General features: G+C 46.3%; 1 protein-coding gene across 1 annotated transcript; it reads right to left on the bottom strand.

Moving 5' to 3' along the window:
- Positions 1–626: 626 nt before the first annotated feature.
- On the bottom strand, positions 627–3,979 carry LOC100280321 (cysteine synthase 1). The gene is given in 10 exon segments (NM_001153247.1): positions 627–1,018; positions 1,133–1,213; positions 1,761–1,820; positions 2,149–2,228; positions 2,312–2,363; positions 2,449–2,586; positions 2,681–2,944; positions 3,179–3,236; positions 3,326–3,435; positions 3,657–3,979. Coding segments are annotated over 10 exon segments (1,197 nt in total). The 5' UTR covers positions 3,918–3,979; the 3' UTR covers positions 627–925.
- Between the last annotated feature and the right edge of the window lie 19,811 nt (positions 3,980–23,790).

The following is a 23,790-nucleotide window of genomic DNA, read 5'->3' as shown; positions in this document are numbered from 1 at the left end:
TATATCGAGTGAATGTGCCCGGAGTCACGGTGAATGGCGACCAGGTGATACACCGACGGCTCAGGGGCCGCAGGCGTGGCCAGCCCGCGGCGATGATAAACGACGGCGAATCTGGTCGCACTGGTTGAGGGGCTCGGCTCAGTGGGCGCCGAGGGAGGAATGCTCCCGCGGCGGTCGTAGACGGGGGCGGGATCAGCGAAGCGGTTCCTGCTCGCCAGCAAGGCCGGAGGCGCCGGGTCACGCTTGGCGCAGGTGGGGTTGCCGAGGCCACGCGTAGCTCAGGCAGAGTCGAAGGAGTCGTGCGTGGCACAGGCAAACATGCGAGCGGAGGTGTCGAAACCACAAGTCGCGTGGACGGGAACGGGATCGACGGGGCCAGCTGCACGTTCTTTTGGCGCGTCAATCGGTATGTTCTCTCCTGCAGTTTTGCCATGAGCACATGACTACAGCAGTAAATTGACCACCGCAGACGCTTGGTGAGCCAGCAGTATCCGCCAGATTTTGTTTTGGTCCATGCTAAAGGACTTCAGATGTGTTGCGTCTCCACCTGGGGGGAAATCCGTCAATGACACAACTCAGATTTTTTTTTCACACACACACACACACAAAAGGCATACAATATCCATCTGATTCAACCAACTGACTTTGTTTGACTTCAAAGATCCAAAGACAAGCTGTTTACAATTACCAATCAAATCAGCTTCAATCGTATAGACAATTATTGAGAGTGTTATCGTTTGGCTTTAGGAAAGCAGTTGGGAGGACAGTCGTGGATGTTTCTCACACACCAGTTTAGGTCCGGTCATAGAGGCTAGCGAAAGGATAGAGTGAGCATGGCCAAATGATTCCAAGTGGAGCAAACTGATGCTGGCTACGCGTCTTATTTCAGAAACATTTACTATGCCCGCTTAAAGTGACGGCTCCCTCATGGCTCAGGTTGCATGTTCTCACATTCTTCTCTTATGGACTGATAGAGGACAGATGAAAGGTACCTCTCGCCGAAGCTCGGAAACACAACCTGAACAGAAACAATATGATAATATAAGTTAATAATCTAGGTGCACTCAACATCCACACTTCATGTAATGTAACGGTATCCGCAAAATAGCAGAGATGGCATTTCTGCACGTACCACTATCAGCTTTCCAGCATTCTCTGGTCTTTTGGCAACCTTTATGGCAGCAGCGGCGGCTGCTCCAGAGGAGATTCCAACCTACACAATATTCACTCATCTTTTATATGGCATGACAATTCTCAGTTTCATTTCAAAAGGAAAAAAAAATGATGCTCTTGGCCGTAGATCAAACAAAACTACCAAGCGCGACACTGCTTGAATATGGTTTTGTTAGTTCCTAAGTTCATATACTGTCACATATCTTGCTAGCCAATTACAATTGTTCTACTTTGCGTTTGTTTTAATATAACAGTGAAAATTGACCAGAACCCTTTAAGAACAAAAGATCAGGTTTGTCCAAGTTAACCACTAAGAAAATACTAACTTTCAATAAACACATAAGGTAAGGCTAAAAAATGGTGCCCACAAATTGATTCTATCCACATATTTGAGAAGCAAGTGCATGCACTTAAATAGCAACACAATTACACAGCGAGAAAAAAAAGAGGACATTAGCAGGCCTGTCTTGCCTGCACTAAAAATTTGAATGTTTGCAAATTAAGGACCATGTCTCAAAAAACAGCAATATGTCAAAACAATGTCCTAGGCACAATACAAAAGGAAGCAACATTAAAAATTATGATACCAGTAATCCTTCCTGAACAGCCAACTGTTTTGCTGTCTCAACAGCTTCATCACTTGATATCTGAAACATAATCAGTGAGGTATAAACAACTATAAATAAATAGGAACAAACATAACCCTGTAACAGTCCACACAACTCTTCTGTACAAGGAAGAGTAAAAGGATAGGATTGTTACCCTACCCTACCCCAAGGAAACAACCATGCCAATGTAGTTATGTAGCTTAGGAGAATACATTTCTGTAACTGCTGTTCTATGGCATATGCAGATATAGTGCAATAACAGAAACAGATAAGTTGATTTTGACAAGATAATTCACTGTTTTTCATTATTTCGTGTTAAAAGTGTCAGATTATACTCAACAAATATAACACTGGTTTAAGCTCACACCTCAATTACTTCATCAAGAATATCGCTATCCAAGTTCCTTGGAACAAATCCTGCGCCGATTCCCTGGATCTTATGTGGACCTACAAAAATGAATAACAGTTATAACTTGTAAGAAAAGAACCAAAAGTTTGACAGGTACAAAAGGCAATACTCACAAACATACCAGGTTTTCCACCGGAGAGTATGTTACTTTCAGAAGGCTCAATACCAATAACCTAAATACAGACGACCAAATATAATGATAAGGACTACAAAGCACATACAACAGAGGAGATTTTGTTGAGCGAAACGTAAAGAAACCTTAATTCCAGGATTTTTCTCCTTGAGAAAACGGCCGGCACCAGATATTGTCCCCCCTGTTCCAATTCCACCAATGAATATATCCACCTTCCCCTTTGAATCCTCCCAGATCTCTGGACCAGTAGTCTCATAATGTACCTGTTTGAAACCAAATGAAGACAAACAGCAGGCAGGTAGGTTAGAAAAGGAGTGCACATATACGTAGAGCCACATGGCTGGTTCTCGTTGTTACCTGAGGGTTGGCAGGGTTATCGAACTGTTGAAGCATGTAAGAATTTGGTGTCTTGTTTAAAATCTCTGTAGCCTTATCTAAGGCCCCTTTCATCCCTTTTGCAGCATCAGTAAGGACAAGTTCGGCACCAAAAGCTCTAAGGAGGACTCTTCTCTCCATGCTCATTGATGAAGGCATTGTTAGTATCAGCTTATATCCTTTGGAAGCAGCAATGAAAGCAAGACCAATGCCTGTGTTTCCACTTGTTGCTTCCACCAAAACACTCTGAGCAGAAACATGAGACAAGCAAAACAAGTCATCCAGGGTACAAGGGAAAGGCAGAACAAGAGGCTGTTGAAATGATTTTATTTTCAACAGTGATCAGAAACATCACTAAGGCACATGTGGGCTACCTCTCTACACCAATTCCACATTTTTTCGAAAATCGTACTCGTATCAGTATCACTAAGCAAGGAACTATGTGAGTGAAGCCAAAATGTGCCTATGCTTACAAATCACCTTTCCAGGAGTAATCAAGCCCTTCTGTTCAGCATCATTTATCATACTGTACCCTATCCTGAAACCAAAGATGGGTTTGGAAGTGTTTAGCTACAACCAAAAAGGCCAATCTCCCTGCCAATGGAAGGAGGGGAAGAGGAAGGATACCTGTCCTTGACGCTACAGCAGGGCTCCATAATCTCGAGCTTAGCAGCGACATTGGCGACAGAGCCCTTGACGACGTTGTTGAGATACACCATTGGTGTGTTGCCGATGAGCTGCGATTGGGCAGTCAGTCGTCAGAACAGAACGTTGACGTACCCTTCTTATTGCTACGTGTGTGGCATCTATTGATCAAAGCAGTTGCACTGACTGCTCTGAAGTCCTAACATATGTAGTAATCCCAACACCTAAGCAGCTACCCGAGTGACGACAAACGAAGGACTGAAACATGAAAGCATGAACCGGCGGCAGGCAGGCGCTGGAGATTGTCTGTGACCTGGGTGACGTCGTTGGCGATGTTGAGGCCCCCGACCTCGGCGGCGACGGCGCGGCACCGCAAGGAGGGAGGGGAGGCGGTGTGCGCGAGGAGGCCATGGCCACGGCCGTCCGGGTGGGGCCTGAGGACGAGCGTCGGGGCGGGAGTTCCGCGGACGAGCGACGGACACGGCGCGAGCCGCTGCCCTCCGCTCGGGAAGGGGCCGAATCGGGCGCCCGAGGCGGCGTTGGCGGCGGCTGAGGGCGACGACCACGACGCCATCCTTTCTCGGCGTGCGGTAAAGGTATGCGCGACTCGCGGCTTCGGGGACTACTACGAAGTAGGCTGAGGCTGGTAGTGGTAGGCTCCACTGCACAGGGGGTGGGTGGTGGCTGGACAGAATTCATGAGTAGAGGGGCTGCAACTGTTTCGTTTTGGGGTCAAGTCAAATGGCCCTTTGAGGTAGCCACCGGCCAAAGCACAAATATCCCCATCAAGAGAGGGCAATGGAACCGATCTCCACCAACGGAAAATTTCTATATTTTGTTCTGTTTGAAGTGGATTGTGGGGATTGAAGATGATTAAATTAACTCCTATATAAATTTGTATGGTAGAGGATTAAGTATCCTCCAATCGAAGATATATCTGGTGCACATGAAAATTTAGTGCACATGGTGCACATATTAAATCATCAATATCCATTTTAGATCTAACGTTTCTAGTTGATCATTGCAATTTATAAATAACACCTTCCACCACTACACCCCACCACGTCGGAGGGTGTTCTTAGCAAAATACACCAAATAACTAGAGACGTTAGATCTAAAATGAATGGTGTTGATTTAATATGTGCACTAAACTTTTATGTGCACTAGATATGTTCTCCCTCCAATCTTCATCAATCCATCCCTAACCGAACAAAGCTTTAGGAAACGGAGATAGGATAATTTAGTCCCCACGAGAATTGAAACGAGAAAATTTTGTTCTCGTCGGGTTCACGTGGAGGGGAATGATGAACCATTTCCCATCCCGTTCTCCACGTACCTGTCCCACGAAGTTTTCTTCATCTAAATTAGTCTATTTGTATATTAAAATTATACTAAAAATTAAATACATAACTTATTATAAAATAACAAATTATACTCTAAATAAGATGTTTCTTGTATTTTTAAATCTTGTTTGTTAAATATAAAATTTAATATAATCAGTTTTAATTTGACTCTAAATATTGTATTTACTAACGGGGACAGATTGTCTATGGAGATTCCCCGTGGAATAAATTCCTCGACAAAGATGGAAGAAAAAATCTCCTCGTGATCGTTCGCGGGAACGGAAAAATTTTCTCCCTACGAAAATAAGAATGGAGAGTAGTTCCCGACACAGAATTCCTCGTTGTCATAACTACCGAGCAAAAGCAGGTAAGCCCATTCCAGCTCGTATCTCCTAGTGCTGTGACAAAAAAAAACAAACAATAGAGGAGACGACTGTCTGTCAGCAAATTTATGGCCGTTTCAGAACTCAAATTATTTAGCTGTTTGCAATCATTGTATAAACTTGATCCATATTTTTTTCTTTTACCATGAGTCCATGAGATGTCCTGATTTCAACTAAATCCATGGTCCTTTCAGCGCCCCATTCCGTTGCATATATTTTCGCAAAGGATAGTTTGCCTGCTGTAGTGCTGTTCAAACCTTTTTCAGTTAAAAAAAAGTCTGCTTCATTTGCTTATGTTTCGATCTTTCATCACTTCCCCTTTCTTCACTAGGGCTACATTTTGAAGTCCGCATATGTTGAGTTTTCTTTTTTTGGCGATTTCTGTTTTTTTCCTGATCTGCTTCTCGTCGGTTCATTGTATTCGGACTAGTGTCTAATGCGCGCCCTGCGTACGAAGGTATTATGCTAACACAACATTGATGTTTCTTTTTTTGTTAATGGTATATATACAATTTTGGTACCTGTTCAAGTTGTACATCATAAAAAATGTGTTGTAAATCGTAATGATAAGTTATCTTTAGGAAGCAGATAGATGTAAAGGTTAACTATATATACATGTATTGTACCTAGTTACAAAGCGATAATATATATAGTCTTAGACGTCATATCTAATTGGGTTATCATCCAAAATAAATATTGCAGTGTATCTAGTTGTGTGCTAAAATGATTTAATTGCAACTACAGATAGTCAGATTAGAGTATTATAGGGCTTTGGCCCTTCTTGTTCTTAAAAAAGAGTATTGGAGTACTATAATGGGACTACCATCAAGGGATGAACAAATAGACAATGTCAAATATGAAAGTTCATATACATATAATGCATTAAGGATATTGAAACGGAATCTACAACATGAACAATGTCTAAGTCAGGCATTTCACTGTTTTAGTTGGTGTCAAGGCAAGCTCTACCATGAAGGGATGGATGAATATATATTATCAAAACTCGAAGTTGACAAACATAATGCACGCCAGGCTGGTGACAACAACCCAGAAGGGAGGAGAGATCATACCATTGAGGTTAACACGATGTGCTCATCAATCATTTGCTTGCTTCTGAAACAAAACCATACATGGGGCCATGTTCTTTTGATGCAGGCCTTTTCGGTTGGCAGTAACGGTAGAATAAATGGAGATCCTATATCAGTTATTCATCCTACCAAAATAAAAGGATCATGGGAGAGTAAGTACAACAGCTTCTAGTTGCAGTGTCAGTAGGGAATAGGTAAATCCAATATTTTTACAAAAAAAATCTCCGTTGTATTACAAATATAAGATGCTCTCATGTGTGTTCTACAACAAAATATTTTACAAACATTATCTAGATGATGATGAGGTGAACACAAACATGGTACAGAACTACAGATGTACTTCACCTATAAATTAATCTCCACGCAAGAGCAACTTGGAACAGTAGATGCAATTATCGAATCTGCCAAGATGTCAGAAAGATCAAAAGTCCATTCAGTTGTTGGTTCTGGGTTGCTCATCTCAACATATACAATTAGTTCGCCTTCCATTGGTTCCATTGCATCGTCCTCTATGCCATTGCAACTTTTCGTATCTGTTAAATTTCTGTTACATTTTTTGCTACATCTGTCGGGTCAACAAATTTATGTGCGAAAACCTCCTCTGAAACCTCACTGTTTTCAGAATATCTATGTTGACCATCTCTCTCGAATAAAGAGAGTTCTTCAAGAACAACCAAGTCTAAGCCTTGAAGTCTGAAATTGACAACGACTTGATGCAACTATAAATGTCATCTCAGGTAAGCCATCCATCCTTGAATACCTAATTATTCTCTGCATTTGGACACTGCACAATATCTTTTAGACTCATAAAACCAGTAGCAATCAGCCAACATAAAAGTCTTTTTCTGCTAAAACTATTTACCTTCCATCCCCATCCAGTACATCTGTACCCCTTTTCGTATAAAGCAGTCTGTTGTCTCTCTTTGAGCTTTAGGTAAAGAGAAAACCATAGAAACTGACTTGTTTTTAAATGGACCTATAACTCTTTAATGTGTCGCTTCAGTCCCCAAAATATCCTTCAAGTAGAGAACAAATAGTTTAAAAAAGTTATTGATAAATAGATTTTATGTAAAAATACATGACATGTTTGCTAGCCAATCCATTAGTTATATATTATAATCCCATTATAAGTCATAATAAAATGTGGAGCGTAGAGAAAATTGTTGTGGCCAAATCAAATGATGCATAATTTTTAATAATGTAGATCAAGTTAGGAACATGTGCACGTGTACAGATACGATGGGTAAAATCAATAATCGAAATTCGGAGATCCGTAGAACCCATCGAATATCACATAGATAAGAACGTTTCACATAAAGAACTGCATATAGAGGGGGAAAGCAGTGCAAATTGCAAAAAATGCAAGATATGGATTCTACTGCACTAAATACTATTGTTGGAGGGCTGGAGGCTACAAAGTTTGAGAGGATATCTATTAAAGATTACAACATGTAAGGGTTATAATTATAACAAACAACTATAATTAGTTATTATATTCACTGTTATACTTAGCTGATTGAATGGGTTGCTGCTCAGAAATAGTATGTTTGTAGACAAATGTGGTCCGAAATTAAATCGTATGTCCTATCATCGCTCAACAACTACGCAATCAGAAACTGGTGCATAACATCAGTTTTTAGAACTGAAGGAGGTTCTAACAAGACCACACCAAAATGCAGTGAGGTCAGGACATAGAACAATTGTGGCTAATGCAATTGCATTATTCAATCAAAAGAAAACACGAGGTAACCATGTATACACTACTAACGCACATAGCTCAAGTTAATAAACAGTGAGGCTAAATAAATCAAGTCTACTTGAGCAAGCAGAAATAAAGTGGGAGAAAGGAAATAAGTAATAGAAATAAGTTAGAGTTGAATAATGAATATAGAAAAAAAGCAGTGCAAATTGCAAAAAAAAATGCACGGTATGGATTCTACTGCACTAAATACTATTGTTGGAGGGCTGGAGGCTACAAAGTTTGAGAGGATATCTATTAAAGATTACAACATGTAAGGGTTATAATTATAACAAACAACTATAATCAGTTATTATAGTCATTGCTATACTTAGCTGATTGAATGGGCTGTTGCTCAGAAATAGTATGTTTGTAGACAAATTTGGTCCGAAATTAAATCGTCTATCCTATCATCGCTCGACAACTACGCAATCAGAAATTGGTGCATAACATCAGTTTTTAGAACTGGAGGAGGTTCTAATAAGACCACACCAAAATGCAGTGAGGTGAGGACATAAAACAATTGTGGCTAAAGAAATTGTATTATTCAATAAAAAACACGAGGTAACCATGTATACACTACTAACGCACATAGCTCAGGTTAATAAACAGCGATGCTAAATAAATCAAGTTCACTTGAGCAAGCAGAAATAAAGTGGGAAAAAGGAAATAAGTAAAAGAAATAAGCTAGAACTGAATAATGAATATAGAAGAGCTTTAGATGTCAGTATGTAATTGTTTTCCTAGCTTTAATATGGAGAGAACATGACATGTTTATTAGCCATTTCATTACATATACAAGAATCTTCCATTTGCCTACCAGAAGCTCTACATCATACTGTTCTTTCAAAAATCAAGTACTTGCCTGTTCTCAAGCAGCAGGAGCTTCACGCTCTCCCGATCAGATATGAAATAAAAAATCCGTAAAGCTGAGAAAAGAGACAAGAAGATTAGAGATCTGTTTGTTACCTGCAATCCGGGTTTCATAGAAAATGAAGGTTAGGTCTTTGGTAATGAAGAATGACTGTTCAGCAGTATAGGGAACTCCGATGCTAGCATGGCTCAAAGCGGAGATGCAACGTAGGCTCCTCTCGCTCACTATGCTGGCCGTCAAGGTGGCAACGTTCCGGCTGCCGCTGCCGTCCGAGGACACCGCCGACTTCTCCCTATGGGGGCTCGTGCCCATCTCACAGAAGTCCTTGCCCAGCATGGTCTTCGGCGGCCACACCACCGCCCTGTCCCCAACGCATAGAAACGGTAGGTACGGCACGGCCACGGCGTCAGCTCCGCTCTAAGGTCCAGGCGGGGGAGCTCGATCCTTGAGTGGTCAACGACCATAGGCGCGGGACATGTATGACCACCTCCGATGTGATGGATGGCTTGGATCGTCGGACGTGTCGACGCCGTCGGGAGCCCCGGATGGAGCGCAAGCGAGATGCGCACGGTACCCGCGAGAACGAGGACGCGACTTCCTTTTTTCTTTTCGGATTGCTCGTCTGGAAGGCTCGCGTGGAGAAGCACAAATACAGACATCTGGAGACCGTTCGTCTTTCTAGGCGTCGAGGAGGAGGCGAGGGGCGAAGGGAGTTTGGGATGAAGGCGAGGCCGAGGTGTGGGGCCACGACGGTCGTTCGTCTTCCCGGGTGTCGAGGAGGAGACAAGAGGCGAAGGAGAGGGAGTCCGGGATGGAGGTCGGGCCGAGGTGCAGGCTTACGTCGAGCAACAAGGCCGCAGCCGTCGAGCGAGGAGGAGGCGAGAGGCGAAGGTGATGGAGGCCAGGATGGAGGCGGGGCCGCGGCGAGCAGCGAGGCCACAAGGCGAGGGAAGCATACATGGAAGAGAGGCGGAGCACACGCAAGAGAGACGGAGCACAACGAGAGCGTCGGTGGAGAGTCACGGAGGCAGGGCGTGAAATTTCTAGAATCTTCGGGACGCAGGATGTGAGACCGCTGATGTGCGATCCAACAGCGAAAACGCGACGAGCGACAAGGTGGAGAGAACGAGAGGAACTATCGAGAGGCAGAGACAGTGATGCGAACGTAAGCCATTGATGCACAATCCAGCGGCTTGAAAAAATTATGCCGACGTGGCTAGGCTAGGAAGCCGTGTTTTGGAGCTCCTTTCATATATAGGAAATTCGGACGGCGCTTTCTTAAGCCACACAACTGACAACCCTCCTCCCGCCGTCCTCGCTCGTCTTCTACAAAGAAAGATCCGTCCCACATGAACGTGGAGTGTAAACGAAACTAACGTGTGGGCAAGGACCATTTATGGAGTCTACATCGCTGAAGGACAGAGATAAGGATGAGGCGTGATGTCGTTGTCAAGTTTGGTAGTGGTCGTTTTATCTCTTTGTTTTTATGTTTTTATTTAATTGGACGAAAAAAATCACATATATCAAATATTTTATGAACCTATTAATTACTAAATTTTTTAATTTGGGACCGAGAAGTATATAAGTTAGGCTATGTTTAAATGTATTAGAGATAATAGTTAGTTGTTAAATTTAACCGAAACATTCAAACAGTCTAGTTATTCGCTACTTTTATCAAATTAGCTAATAATTAGCTAGCTAATTCTACTAACAATTTTGTAGCCAACTAACTATTACAGTGCTTTCAAACACCACTTAATATCACAGATTTGTTACTAAAAATCTTAGGAGATAAAAACAAACAAAAATGCGTAAGTTGTTTGGAAGCATACACCAGTTACCCAATCTGGTTGCTATCATCATGAAACTAAAATTGGGCACCAATTCGACGATAAGTCACGGAAAAATTAATATGTCCTCTATCTAAAATTGTAAGATGTTTTTACTAGACATCTAGATATAGCCAAAACGATTTATAATTTAAAATAGAGAAAACAGGAGAAATTAATTTTTCCTATGAAGTTTGTTCTTACATCGGTGCCCATCTGGAAAAACAATATTGACCAAACCATGAGTTCCTGCCTCAACATATGGAGGTGGGCGTCCACATCATGCTTCTGGTAGGCGCTGCGAAGTTCATGGTGAACCACCATCAGAGCTCTTCTCAGGAATAGAAGATTGACCGTGGGGTGAGGTTCTTGAGCCAAGTCTGGGCTAGCCCGGTCAAGTCTACATGGAAGTAGCTTGCCATGATGACGCCATTTCCGCCAGCCGCCGTGATAGCGGTGGCGTAGACCTATAGGAACTCTAGCGGGTTAGACGTACCGCCGTACTGCTTCGACAGGTGTAGCCGGAATTTGGACGGCTAGGCCACACTGCGGAGATGATCCACAAGCGCAGTGTAGCCTACTCCAGCCATAGGTACGCCGACCCTGGCATTTCCTGGAGACGGTGGTGCTGATGCACCGAAGTCGGCATCAAGGTTCCAACCCTTGATGTTTTGTCGGCGCTCATGCGCCCTCTCCATGGAAACACAGGCATCCTCGCCCACACGTCTACGGTCGAGCTCTGCCCGCAAGTCCTCAGTTCGTGCGTTCCTCACAGAGGGTGAGTGCACGGAGGTCGATGCCTCATGCTAACGCCGGTAGAAGGACCTCAAGTGCTGCCCAGCCACCTCATGGGGGATGAGTGGCGGAAGTACCCTAGTCCATGTCGAATCATAGGTAGTCTGGGCCATGTTGAGGAGGCGAACGACATCTTCACACACTGCCTCTTTGCCCCAAGGAAGGTTGCAGAGCTTAGGGGATTGCGGAGCATCTCCCTAGCCGTTGATAGCGCCCCGCCGGGGGCGCCTCACGAGGAAACTCTAGATGCCGTCTCTGGTGTGTGCTGCGGTAGAACGGGCGCAGTAGCACGTGGAGCGGGGCGAGGAGTGACCCTCGGTGCAGATGATGCCACTCCCTCCCACATCTAAACGTCGTCGAAGGATGAGTTGAGATGCTCGACAATCTGCACCATCATACCGAGCAGAGAAAACAGGCAAAAAACCTAAACTAATCCCCCTACCTAGCGTGCCAAATGTTGGAGAGTAAACTTGAGTTGGGTGGTGGAATGCACCCGCCTAATCCTAAGAATGATGGGCAGTCTAGGGTTTACTGATATGTGTATATTTGGAACGGGCCTGATGGTCTAGCCAAAAGCACGGCCCAGGCACGACACGACCTAAAATAATTTAGTGTCGGGCTAGCACGACCCAATATATGGTTGGGTTTGGGTTGAGGTCGTGGCCCATGGGCAGTTGCGGGCACGACCCATTTAAGGCATGCACGAAATGACCCATTTATTAATTAAAACCACAACCCAATCCACATTTTCATGTACTTGATAAAGAGCACAAAGCTAGAGATGATGCTAGTTAGATGGTTTTTGCAGCTTTGAATTAGAGTATGTGATGTAAGTTTACTTTTGTTATGAACATTAGACAATGAACTAAACTTAAGAACTATGTTGGAGTTGGTTATACTCTTTTTCCTTCTAACAAAAGGATTTTTTAACGAGGTAGTCATTGCATAGCTCTAGTAACTTAATAGAAATATCAAGTTTTCTTTGGTCAAATTTAATTGTCTTATCTTTTATTTATTAATTAAATTTGTTTTGAATTTTGGGCTCTAATGTGAATTTCGGGTTTTGATGTGAAATATGTGCCAAAAATTGATTTTCGGGCCAAAAATTGAATTTTAGGCTTTTTATAATTTCGAGTCGTCTGGAATGAGCCTCACACGTTTAAGCAACTACGTGTCAATCCGTGGGCCAGCCCAAAATAAATACGGGTCGCGCCAGCCCAAAATTCAAACAGACAAGGTCTTTTTGGGCTTGGTCGAGCGACCCGAATGTACACCTATAGGTTTACCTGTTGTTGGTCACTTATTCTCAAATGCTGTGAATCAAGAACAAGACAACACAATTATTAAAGGTCAAAGACCTTCGTCCTCCGAAATATTATCTCCTCTCGGATATAATAATTGAAGGTCATGAAGGGCATGCATTCATGATTCATAAGAATTAGAATATATAAAGATAATGAATGTAATCTACTGGCTTATGCACATATTTATTTCATAATACGCACATGGGCAAAAACAGAATTTACATTACATTGATACCTTCGGCTTGTTCGAAGGTATTGAAGCGAGAGCGATTACAATTCATCGTGAAAAGTACGGGGGTACTGTTCACCTATTTATAGGCACGGGACGCAGCCCGGGTGAAAATACCTTTATGACCTTAATTTATATACATGATCACAACATAAATCATCAGGGATTAACTGGTATTTTCCTCTTCGGCCCAGCGCCATGCTTGACCTTCGTCTCCACCTTAAGTCGAAGTTGTCGTCCTTCGGTTAGAAAGCTTCGATATTCGTCATTATGGTTCTCATATAGTATCTTAGTCTTGAGGACCTTCGGCACAGACACTTTGTGAGTGATAACTTTGTCTTGAGGACCTTCGGCGGAGAAGAAGACCCCCAACTGAAAGAGAAATAGGCTTACACCTTTTCCTAATTGATTTTGGTGGTTGAATTGCCCAACACAAATAATTGGACTAACTAGTTTGCTCTAGATTATAAGTTTTACAGGTGCCAAAGGTTCACAACAAACCAATAAAAAGACCAAGAAAGGGTTCAAATAAAAAGAGCAAAAGACAACCGAAGTGTGCCCTGGTCTGGCGCACCGAACTGTCCGGTGTGCCACCGGACAGTGTCCGGTGCACCAGGGAACCCGACTCCGAACTTGTCACCTTCGGGAATTCTGGGAGCCACTCCGCTATAATTCACCGGACTGTCCGGTGTGCCAGCGGAGTAACTGCTACAGCGCCAACGGTCGTCTGCAACGAGCAGTTAATGCGCTACAGTGCGCGCAGAAGTCAGAGCAGAGCCAGAAGGCGCACCGGACAGTGAACAGTGACTGTCCGGTGCACCACCGGACTGTCCGGTGGCCCAGCTATTAGAAGCTCCAACGGTCAGAACCTAATGGTCGGGTGACGTGGCTGGCGCACCGGACAGTGTCCGGTGGCGCACCGGACTGTCCGGTGCGCCATGCGACAGAAGCCTCCACCAACGGCTCCTTTGGTGCTTGGGGCTATAAATACCCCCAACCACCCACAATTCATTGGATCTAAGTTTTCAGCCTTCACACCTCATACAAGAGCTATAACATTCAATACAAGACACAAACAAAGAGATCAAATCCTCTCCCAAGTCCGAAATCACTCCAACCAAATTAGTGACTAAAGAGAGAGACATTTGTGTTCATTTTAGCTCTTGCGCTTGAATTGCTTTTCTTCTTCATTCTTTCTTGATTTCAACTCAACTGTAACCAAGGCAAGAGACACCAATTGTGTGGTGGTCCTTGTGGGGACTTAGTGTCCAGTTTGATTGAGAAGAGAAGCTCACTCGGTTTGAGTGATCGTTTGAGAGAGGGAAAGGGTTGAAAGAGACCCGGTCTTTGTGACCACCTCAACGAGGAGTAGGTTTGCAAGAACCGAACCTCGGTAAAACAAATCACCGTGTCATCCGCCTTATTTGCTTGTGATTTGTTTTCACCCTCTCTTTTGGACTCGTTTATATTTCTAACGCTAACCCCGGCTGTGGGGGATAGATATCCCCCGGGTCCACCAGAAGGACAAGATGCCTCACGAGGGGCCGTGGGCCCAATAATCCGCAAGGTCATCCCTTTGTGGGCCTGGGAAGGAACGTCCAATAAACCGGATCGACGCAAGCCCAGACGGCCTGAAGAATTCAAGCGGCGATCACAACAGTGACCCGACCTTCCCGCGCAGGGGCCATGTACATCGGAACTGAGCGAGGATGGGTCGGCTGAATTATAGGAAGATAGACTCAGTCAGTTCACTATTATCTAGGCTGTCATTATTATCACATCCACATGTAATGCCCCACGGTCGAGTATATAAGGCCTAGGGGCACCCCTTCAAGACGATCGACCTCATTCTACTTAGCCATCCACACCGGCTCTCTACGTTTCCAATACTAGAGAACCTCCTTGTAACCCACCACATAAAGTACTCACACGAGGACGTAGGGTGTTACGCATCTCAAAGCGGCCCGAACCTGTACACAACTATCCACTGTTTCTCGTGCATCCAGCACGAACCATCGAGCTACAGTCGATAACACCGTCCTACTCCAAAAAGCACCTTGAGGGGCAACCTTGGGTGCACGGTCGGACCCAAAACACCGACAGCTGGCGCGCCAGGTAGGAGGTGTGTCATCGATCCAAGCTAGCTCAATGGCCATCACCTTCCAGCACAAGATCATCCTTCGTCCCGGGTCCGTGTTCTGCTTTGGGACTATCTCATCTGTAGCAGATGAGGAGGGAACTCTGCATCGCATCGCAGATCCACCGGAGAGAAAGTCGTCCTCAAAGATCTCCGAGAAAATCGGAGCAAAGCAAGGAAAGGCGCAACCTCCAGCGCTCCGAGAAAAGATCACCTTCAGCAAGCTAGGAGCCGAGGGTTCGTCTACCCGGAGAACACCACTGTCCACCTCTCCGACGGAAAAATGGACACGGATCACAAGGAGAAAAGAAGCGAATGAGGCCAAGGGCCATCAAGCTGCTCTTTCTGTGCCTCCGTCCTCAAAGGAGGACAGAAACAAGATCATCGCGACAGCTGCTCCATTCTACCCCGGTGTCCTCTTCATCGGGGGAAGAGTGGAATCGAATCCTATATCCAACGATGAACCAACTACACCAGGAGAAGAACCTCTCCATCGGGAATCTCGCCGACGGAGGAACCGACGCCGAAATATTCGGCGACATCACGAGGCCGGGGAACGAGATCCGGCGCAGCCCGTATCGCGAGACGAGATCTCAGAAGTGGGAGAAACTCCAGAAGAACGGGTCCTCAGAGAAAGAAGGAACTCTCGACGACGTGACCGTCGGCAGGCTCAAGAACAGGCCGAGCAGGAAACGAGGCAATGTCGGGAAAATCCACTCTTCGGACGCAACCTGAACCCCGACTTCGCCTGAGCCATGAACACGCCGAGTGAAGTCGGTGGAGTGTTGGCTCAGATAGCTGATGGCCTCCCCCGGACTCCCGACGCCGAGGGCTATCGACGGCTGTTCACTCAAGCAGCCAACCACATTCTACCCCTCGCCCATCCGCCGAACGATCTACGACACACCATCAACAGTCGGCGGGACGCACGGAGCTCCATCAATGCTTCGCGCGAACGACGACACGAGAACGAGATCCGTCGCCGGGAAGAGTACGACCGGGATCACGGCATCCCAGCACGGAGTCAGGCTACCATGACCGAGTCGGCCACATCTTCAACTGGTGGCACCACTCGGGGACGGTCGAGGCACCACGACAACCACTCCCCTCCCCAGGAAAGACATCATCACCGACAACAAGAAGACAGTTGTGGAGTATCGGCGCTTACTCCACGCCTCAGGGCCATTCAATGGCCCCCTAACTTCAAGGTCTCCAACGTCGACAAATATGAACCTAAGCAGGATCCGGGAGGCTGGCTGGCCGTCTACACCATCACCGCCCGAGCCACTGGGGCAACCGAGGACGTGATGACCGCGTACTTGCCTATCGTCCTTGGGCAAGACGCGCTGCAATGGCTGCGACACCTACCCCGACACTGCATCGACGACTGGAGCGACTTCAGTCGGTGCTTCACCGCCAACTTTCAATCTCTCTCCGACAAACCGGCGCAACCATGGGACCTTAAATCCATCAAGCGTCGGGGGGACGAAACTCTCCGGTCGTACCTCAAAAGATTCCAGGCCATGAGAAATTGTATCCCCTAGGTTGCAGAAGCAGCAGTGATCGAGGACTTCTACCGGGGATCCAATGACTCGGCCTTTGTCCGAGCCATACTACAAAAGGCGTCGACCACTTCTGAACAGCTATTCCGGGAAGCCGACCTCTACATCACCGCCGATGAACGAGCTCTAGACCTCATCGGAGGAGCAAAGCCTGCACCGATAGCACCGCGACGCGACACGAACCAGCAACCCGACAAACGCTGGGAGAAGAGGCCTCGTGAAGAGGTCCACGCCGCCGGACCGCCCGCCTCTCGCGCCCGAGAAGGACCTCGCGGAGGCAAACGCACGTTGGACGACATCCTCGACGCCCAATGCCCGTACCACAAGGACATACGCCACACCCTCCGGAACTGCAGAGACTTCAAGCACTCCGTGGGGAACGACCGACCCTTCCAACCTCTACCTCCTCCCCCGCCGAGAGGAGGACCAGGAGAACCGCGACAACCCCAACAACAGGAGGAGGGAGGAGGTGGAGCCTTCCCGCGCATTGACAGAAAAGTCAACGTCATCTTCGGTGGACACGGGTCGCAGGAAAGCAAGAGACAACAAAAGCTCAAGGATCGTCAGATACTGGTGGCGACTACCGGTCCACCCGCCCCGTACTGATGGTCTGAGCACCCAATCACTTTCACCCGGGCAGATCAGTGGCTCAACTTCGACCACCCAGGCAAGTACCCGCTCCTCGTCGATCCGGTGATTCGAGAGAGCAGGGTAAAGAAGGTATTAGTGGACGGAGGGAGCAGCATCAACGTCACCTTCCCCCGGACGCTCCAAGGCTTGAGAGTTCCCCTCAAAGAGCTCCACGAGTCGGACACACCCTTCTTCGGCATCGTGCCGACAGAAGGAGAATATCCGCTGGGCCACATCTACATGCTGGTCACCTTCGGAACTCCGGAAAACTACAGAACCGAGTTCCTGAGGTTCGAGGTGGCGAACTTCGACTGCGGATACAACGCCATCATCGGGAGGCCTGGGTTGGCAAAGTTCATGGCCATTCCGCATTATACATACATGATATTGAAGATGCCAGGACCACAAGGAATCATAACTGCGCGTGCTGACTTCCAAGGCTCCGCAGAATGTTTCCGAGTGGCCATTCAGGCGGCCCTCACTACCAAACCATCGGCGACTTCTTCTGCGCAGGCGAACTCAAAGCCTGAGGAAGACCTCGCAGTACCCACAAATGAAGCTCAAGCCGTGACCTCTATGCGGCCGACTGAAGAAACCAAGAGAATCAATCTTGGGTTCGCCGACGAACGCAAGACTGCTATCATCAGTTCCAGCTTGGATAACAAATAGGAAGGTGCGCTCGTCCAGTTTTTGCAAGACAACCGAGACGTATTCGCATGGCAACCTGCGGATATGCCGGGAGTCCCGAGAGAACTGGCCGAGCACAAATTAAAGGTCTACCCCCAGGCGAGGCCGATCCGACAAAAATTACGTCGCTTCACGCCCGACAAGAGAGAAGCCATCCGTGCTGAGCTGGCTCGCTTGGTCACGGCAGGGTTCATTAGAGAGGTGTTACATCCTGAGTGGTTAGCTAATCCTGTTCTTGTACTCAAAAAGAATAAAGTGGATTGGCGCATGTGCGTCGACTATACGGATCTCAACAAACACTGTCCGAAAGATCCCTTCGGGCTTCCTAGGATAGACCAGGTGGTGGATTCAACCGCCGGATGTTCTGTATTGTCTTTCTTGGATTGCTACTCTGGGTATCATCAGATTAGTCTAGCAAAAGAAGACGAGGAAAAAACAACATTCATCATCCCGTTCGGAGCCTTCTGCTATACCTCCGTGCTGTTCGGCCTCAAAAACGCTGGAGCGACTTATCAGAGAGCTATTCAGACATGCTTAGCCGACCACTGGGGCAAGCGTGTGGAAGCTTATGTGGATGATGTGGCAATCAAGACAGAGAATTCAGAAAATTTCATTAAAGATTTACAGCTGGTCCTCAACAGTCTACGACGATACCGATGGAAACTTAATCCCGAAAAATGTGTCTTCGGAGTACCAGCGGGAAAGTTGCTCGGGTTTATCGTCAGCCACCGGGGAATTGAGGCCAATCCAGAAAAGATCGAAGCTATCATGAGGATGGAAGCACCACGATCACAGAAGAAAGTACAAAGACTTACCAGATGTATGGCAGCTCTGAGCAGACTCATATCAAGGCTGGGAGAGAAAGGCTTACCATTCTATAAGTTGCTCAAGAAGGTAGACAAATTTCAGTGGACTTCAGAAGCACAAGAAGCTCTAGATGCGCTGAAAAAATTCTTGACAACACCACCAGTGCTAAAACCGCCGCGCCGAGCCACGCCGACTCAACAGGCTGAAGATCTGCTATTATACATCTCTTGCATGACTCACGTGGTGAGCACCGCGTTGGTAGTCGAACGAGCAGAAGAGGGATATGCATACCCAGTACAACATCCTGTCTATTTCATCAGTGAAGTCCTGGGTCCCTCGAAGAAGAAATACCCTCAAGTTCATAAGTTATTATATGCGGTACTTCTAACTGCACGCAAGCTTCGTCACTACTTCGATGACCACAAAGTCATAGTAGTCACTGGATTTCCGATAGGGGATATTCTCCATAATAAAGAAGCCATTGGAAGAATAGCCAAGTGGGCATGTGAACTGGGATCTCATGACATCGAGTTTCGACCTCGCACCGCAATCAAAACTCAAGCACTGGTTGACTTTGTATCAGAATGGACCGAGCAACAGGTGCCGGATAACCCAGAAACTGCAGAAGTATGGCGAATGTATTTTGATGGCTCGTTGAAGCTGCAGGGAGCAGGCGCAGGGATCCTCTTTATTGCACCTGGAGGTGAACAACTCAAATATGCTCTTCAATTGTTATTTCCAGCATCCAACAATGCAGCAGAATACGAAGCTCTGATTCATGGACTGAACATTGCCATATCACTGGGTATCAAGAGACTGATGGTATACAGAGACTCTCTGGTGGTCATAAGTCAGATAAACAAAGAATGGGATTGCTCGAACGATTCCATGGGAAAATACTGCACTGCTGTCCGGAAACTAGAAGACAAATTTGAAGGTCTGGAATTTCATCATGTGGAGAGAGATCACAACACGGCAGCTGATACATTGTCCAAGCTCGGATCCAGTCGGGCTCAGGTCCCACCTGGAGTTTTCGTACAAGAAATACTATCCGAGCATTTCACTAGATCGGGTGGAGGAATGCAATGCTCTGAGCCAACCAGAGTCAAATTCTGATGACTGGAGGGAGCCGATCATCAAGTACATAAAAAATGAGGAGGAACCAGATGACAAAAATGCAGCAGAACGAATTGCAAGGCAGTCAGCTCATTATACTCTCATTGGGGAAACACTATACAGAAGGGGCGCATCAGGAGTCCTCATGAAATGCATTCTCTCAGCCATCGGAAAGCAACTGCTAGAAGAGATTCATGCTGGGCAATGCGGGATACACGCAACATCCAGGACCCTGGTCGGGAAGGTCTTCCGATCGGGTTTCTACTGGCTAACAGCAAAGAGTGATGCAGCAGAGTTAGTCCAGAGGTGCGAAGCCTGTCAGTACTTGTCAAAACAGCAACATCTACCAGCGCAGCAACTGCAAACCATACTCGTAACTTGGTCGTTCGCATGCTGGGGGTTGGATATGATTGGACCTTTCAAGAAAGCTCAAGGAGGATACACTCATGTACTGGTTGCTATCGACAAATTCACTAAATGGATAGAGTTCAAACCCATTGCTTCTCTAACTTCAGCTAAGGCAGTGGAATTCATACAAGACATAATATTCAGGTTTGGAATACCGAATAGCATCATAACTGACCTGGGATCCAACTTCACAAGTTCAGAGTTCTTCGATTTCTGTGAGCAAAAGAGCATTCAGATCAAATATGCCTCGGTGGCGCACCCAAGAGCCAACGGGCAGGTGGAAAGAGCCAACGGGATGATATTGGAGGCGCTCAGAAAGAAAGTCTTCGACAAGAATGAAAAGTTCACATGAAAGTGGATCAGAGAGCTGCCATATGTTGTTTGGAGCCTGAGAACTCAACCTAGTCGAGCTTTGCATGGAAACACACCTTTCTTTATGGTCTATGGTTCGGAAGCAGTGCTACCTGCTGATCTCAAGTTTGGGGCACCAAGGTTAATCTTTGAAAACATAGCAGAAGTTGAAGCTACTAGACTGGAGGATGTCGATATACTAGAAGAAGAACGATTGAATACGGTGATTCAGCCCGATATCAGCAAACACTGAGGCGCTATCATGACAAGGCCATACGGCATCGGTACTTCGCAGTAGGAGACCTCGTCCTCCGCCGAATTCTAACGGGGGAGGGACGGCACAAACTGTCGCCTCTATGGGAAGGACCATTCATAGTAGCAGAAGTCACTCGACCTGGATCATATCGTCTCACTCAAATGGACGACATGGAAATTGGGAACTTATGGAACATAGAACATCTCAGGAAGTTTTACCCCTAGCTATATCTCAAAAGCTATTGGGACGACAATGTACTCTGTAAACTGGGAAATATCTCATCAATAAAAAGACTTCAAAGGCACTCAAATTGTTCACTGTCAACCTGCATGCTCACTTAACTCGGGGTGACCACTATACCCTACTAACGGAGCAATCGGCTTAAGTCGGCAATGACTTAAGGCGGTGCGACATGCTCACGCTTACTTAACTCGGGGTGACCACTATACCCTACTAACGAAGCAATCGGCTTAAGTCGGCAATGACTTAAGGCAGTGCGACATGCTCACGCTTACTTAACTCGGGGTGACCACTATACCCTACTAACGGAGCAATCGGTTTAAGTCGGCAATGACTTAAGGCGGTGCGACATGCTCATGCTTACTTAACTCGGAGTGACCACTATACCCTACTAACGGAGCAATCGGCTTAAGTCGGCAATGACTTAAGGCGGTGTGACATGCTCACGCTTACTTAACTCGAGGTGACCACTATACCCTACTAATGGAGCAATCGGCTTAAGTCGGCAATGACTTAAGGCGATGCGACATACTCACGCTTACTTAACTCGGGGTGATCACTATACCCTACTAGCGGAGCGGTCGGTTTAAGTTGGTAATAACTTAAATCGGCACGGCACGCTTGCACCTACTTAATCCAACACAAGCACGTTTGCAATTACTCATCTTAGGGCGACCTCTATGCCCCATGAAGAAATTTCATACTGCATTTACTTCTGCGATTGTAGATATTGTTGTATTCTAACAACGAGAAAACAATAGCACCATTCAGTACTAAAAAGTGTTTTCTAACAAAATATCCGAGCACACTAACCACATATTCAAAGCATTCAGTGTTTCTATTTGGTAATGTTCTTCTCAGGAGCAACCGACGAAGAGGGACGACTCGAGGAATCAGGAGCGGCATTCACATCTGCCACTATGTCGTCAGGAACAACCACACCGTGTCTCCTCATCAGGATCCGCCCCGCGCGAATAGCTTTGTCCATAGCTTTCTCGCGTTGGGCCCTCAGAGTAGCAGAAGTCTCTTCAGCAGCCTTGACAGCCAACTGAGCAGTTTCTAGCTCCTGGACGACTGATTTCTTGGAAGCACACAAATCCTTGATGATAATATCCTTGTTCGACACCAATTGCCTGAGGCGAATCATATCATCCAAGGACTCTTGCAGCTTTTAACGATGATTATCCAAATCTTCCATGATGAAGCGATGACTCCTCTCCAAGATAGTCAACGAGTTGCTGGCATCGCGGTATAGCTTGTCAAGATTATCACGAGAAGTGGCAAGAGCACGTTTTTCCTCCTGTAGACAAGAATCAGTTTCTCCAACATCAAGCAAGCACTAAGAACACAGTAGACAAAGCCAAATAAAACCTAATTCACGAGTCACCTTTTTAGAGTCGAGCTGAGCATGGAGAGTGGAGTTCAACGTGTTAGCATCATTCAGAGAAGCAGAAACCCGGGCCAGTTCAGTCTGACCTTGAGAATATTTTTCTTCAAGATCAGAGTATCGCCGAGCCATATCTATCAAGAAATAGTCAAGCAAGGGTGTTCAGCTAAAAAGCAGGTTAATCAAGTAGCCAAAGAAGAAACAAAGGGCACTAACCAGCATTTGCCATATCCAAATCAGATACCCGCCGCTGAAGCAGCACTGGATTCCAATGCGTCAGAGATAGAGCTCTTTCCGGGACAGAAGCACCCTGCGATCTCAGTTGACCAGCCATTTCATCAACCAATGCCTGACATTAAAAAAAAATGAGTGTAAGGACAATATCACACGCTGGATACAGTCAGATCAGGAAAAACCAAGTTACCTGGAGGTTGGAGAAGAACGAAGGAACTCCCAAGTCGTGGGAAGTTAATTGATGGCTCGATGAAGGATCACCAACCGGAACAACCCGCAATGCATCAGTGGGGACCAAGTTAGTGTCATCAACAGAAGTCAAAACTCTGTCATCAGGAGCGCTGGCCTCTAAGGCGACTTCCTGACCCGAAGCTTGAGCTGCTGCCATGCAACCAGAATGCGGAGAAGACCCTACGTGAACATCCATGGAAGTGTGAGAGGGGGAACCAACTCGGACACCCTCGAAGGCTGGGTCATAGCTCGCGCTACCCATCCGAGCCAGATCATCCCCGGCAACACCCTCGGGGCTGAGTAAGCGCTAGCGCCATCCTTGAGAGCCGAGCTCTCTGTAACAGCCACCTCTAAGGCTGAAGGACCTTCACGCACTTCCATGGGAGCAGAACAATCTAGACCAGCCTCCTGACCCTTAAGGCCACACTCTAAGGTCATTGAGGCACGAGACGTTGCTCGAGATAACTCCAACCCGACATCAGGCACATCAACACAAACTTCCATCATTCCACCATCTGTCGGCTCTGACAATAGATCTTCTGGGACCATGTCTTCAAGAGTCTGATCAAAGTTTGCTAGAGACAATTCTTGCAGACCAATGAGGGCAGACAAAGCTGGAGAAGGAACACCACTACTTTCCCCGCTGGCTATGTAGCGTCGGCTGTTCTTCCAAACTAGAGGGATTTCATCCTCCTCTTCCTCATCTTCATCAACAATGCAGACGGTACACCCATTGGGTTCAGCTTTAGCCGGATCACACCCATTGGGGTCAGCATCATCTAGGTCACACCCATTGGGATCAGCGTCAGTCGGGTCAC

The sequence above is a fragment of the Zea mays genome, chromosome 8, assembly GCF_902167145.1.
Source record: "Zea mays cultivar B73 chromosome 8, Zm-B73-REFERENCE-NAM-5.0, whole genome shotgun sequence".
Lineage (NCBI taxonomy): Eukaryota > Viridiplantae > Streptophyta > Magnoliopsida > Poales > Poaceae > Zea > Zea mays.
Note: the sequence above shows the minus strand (reverse complement) of the source record. Positions and strands in the feature narration are given on the sequence as shown.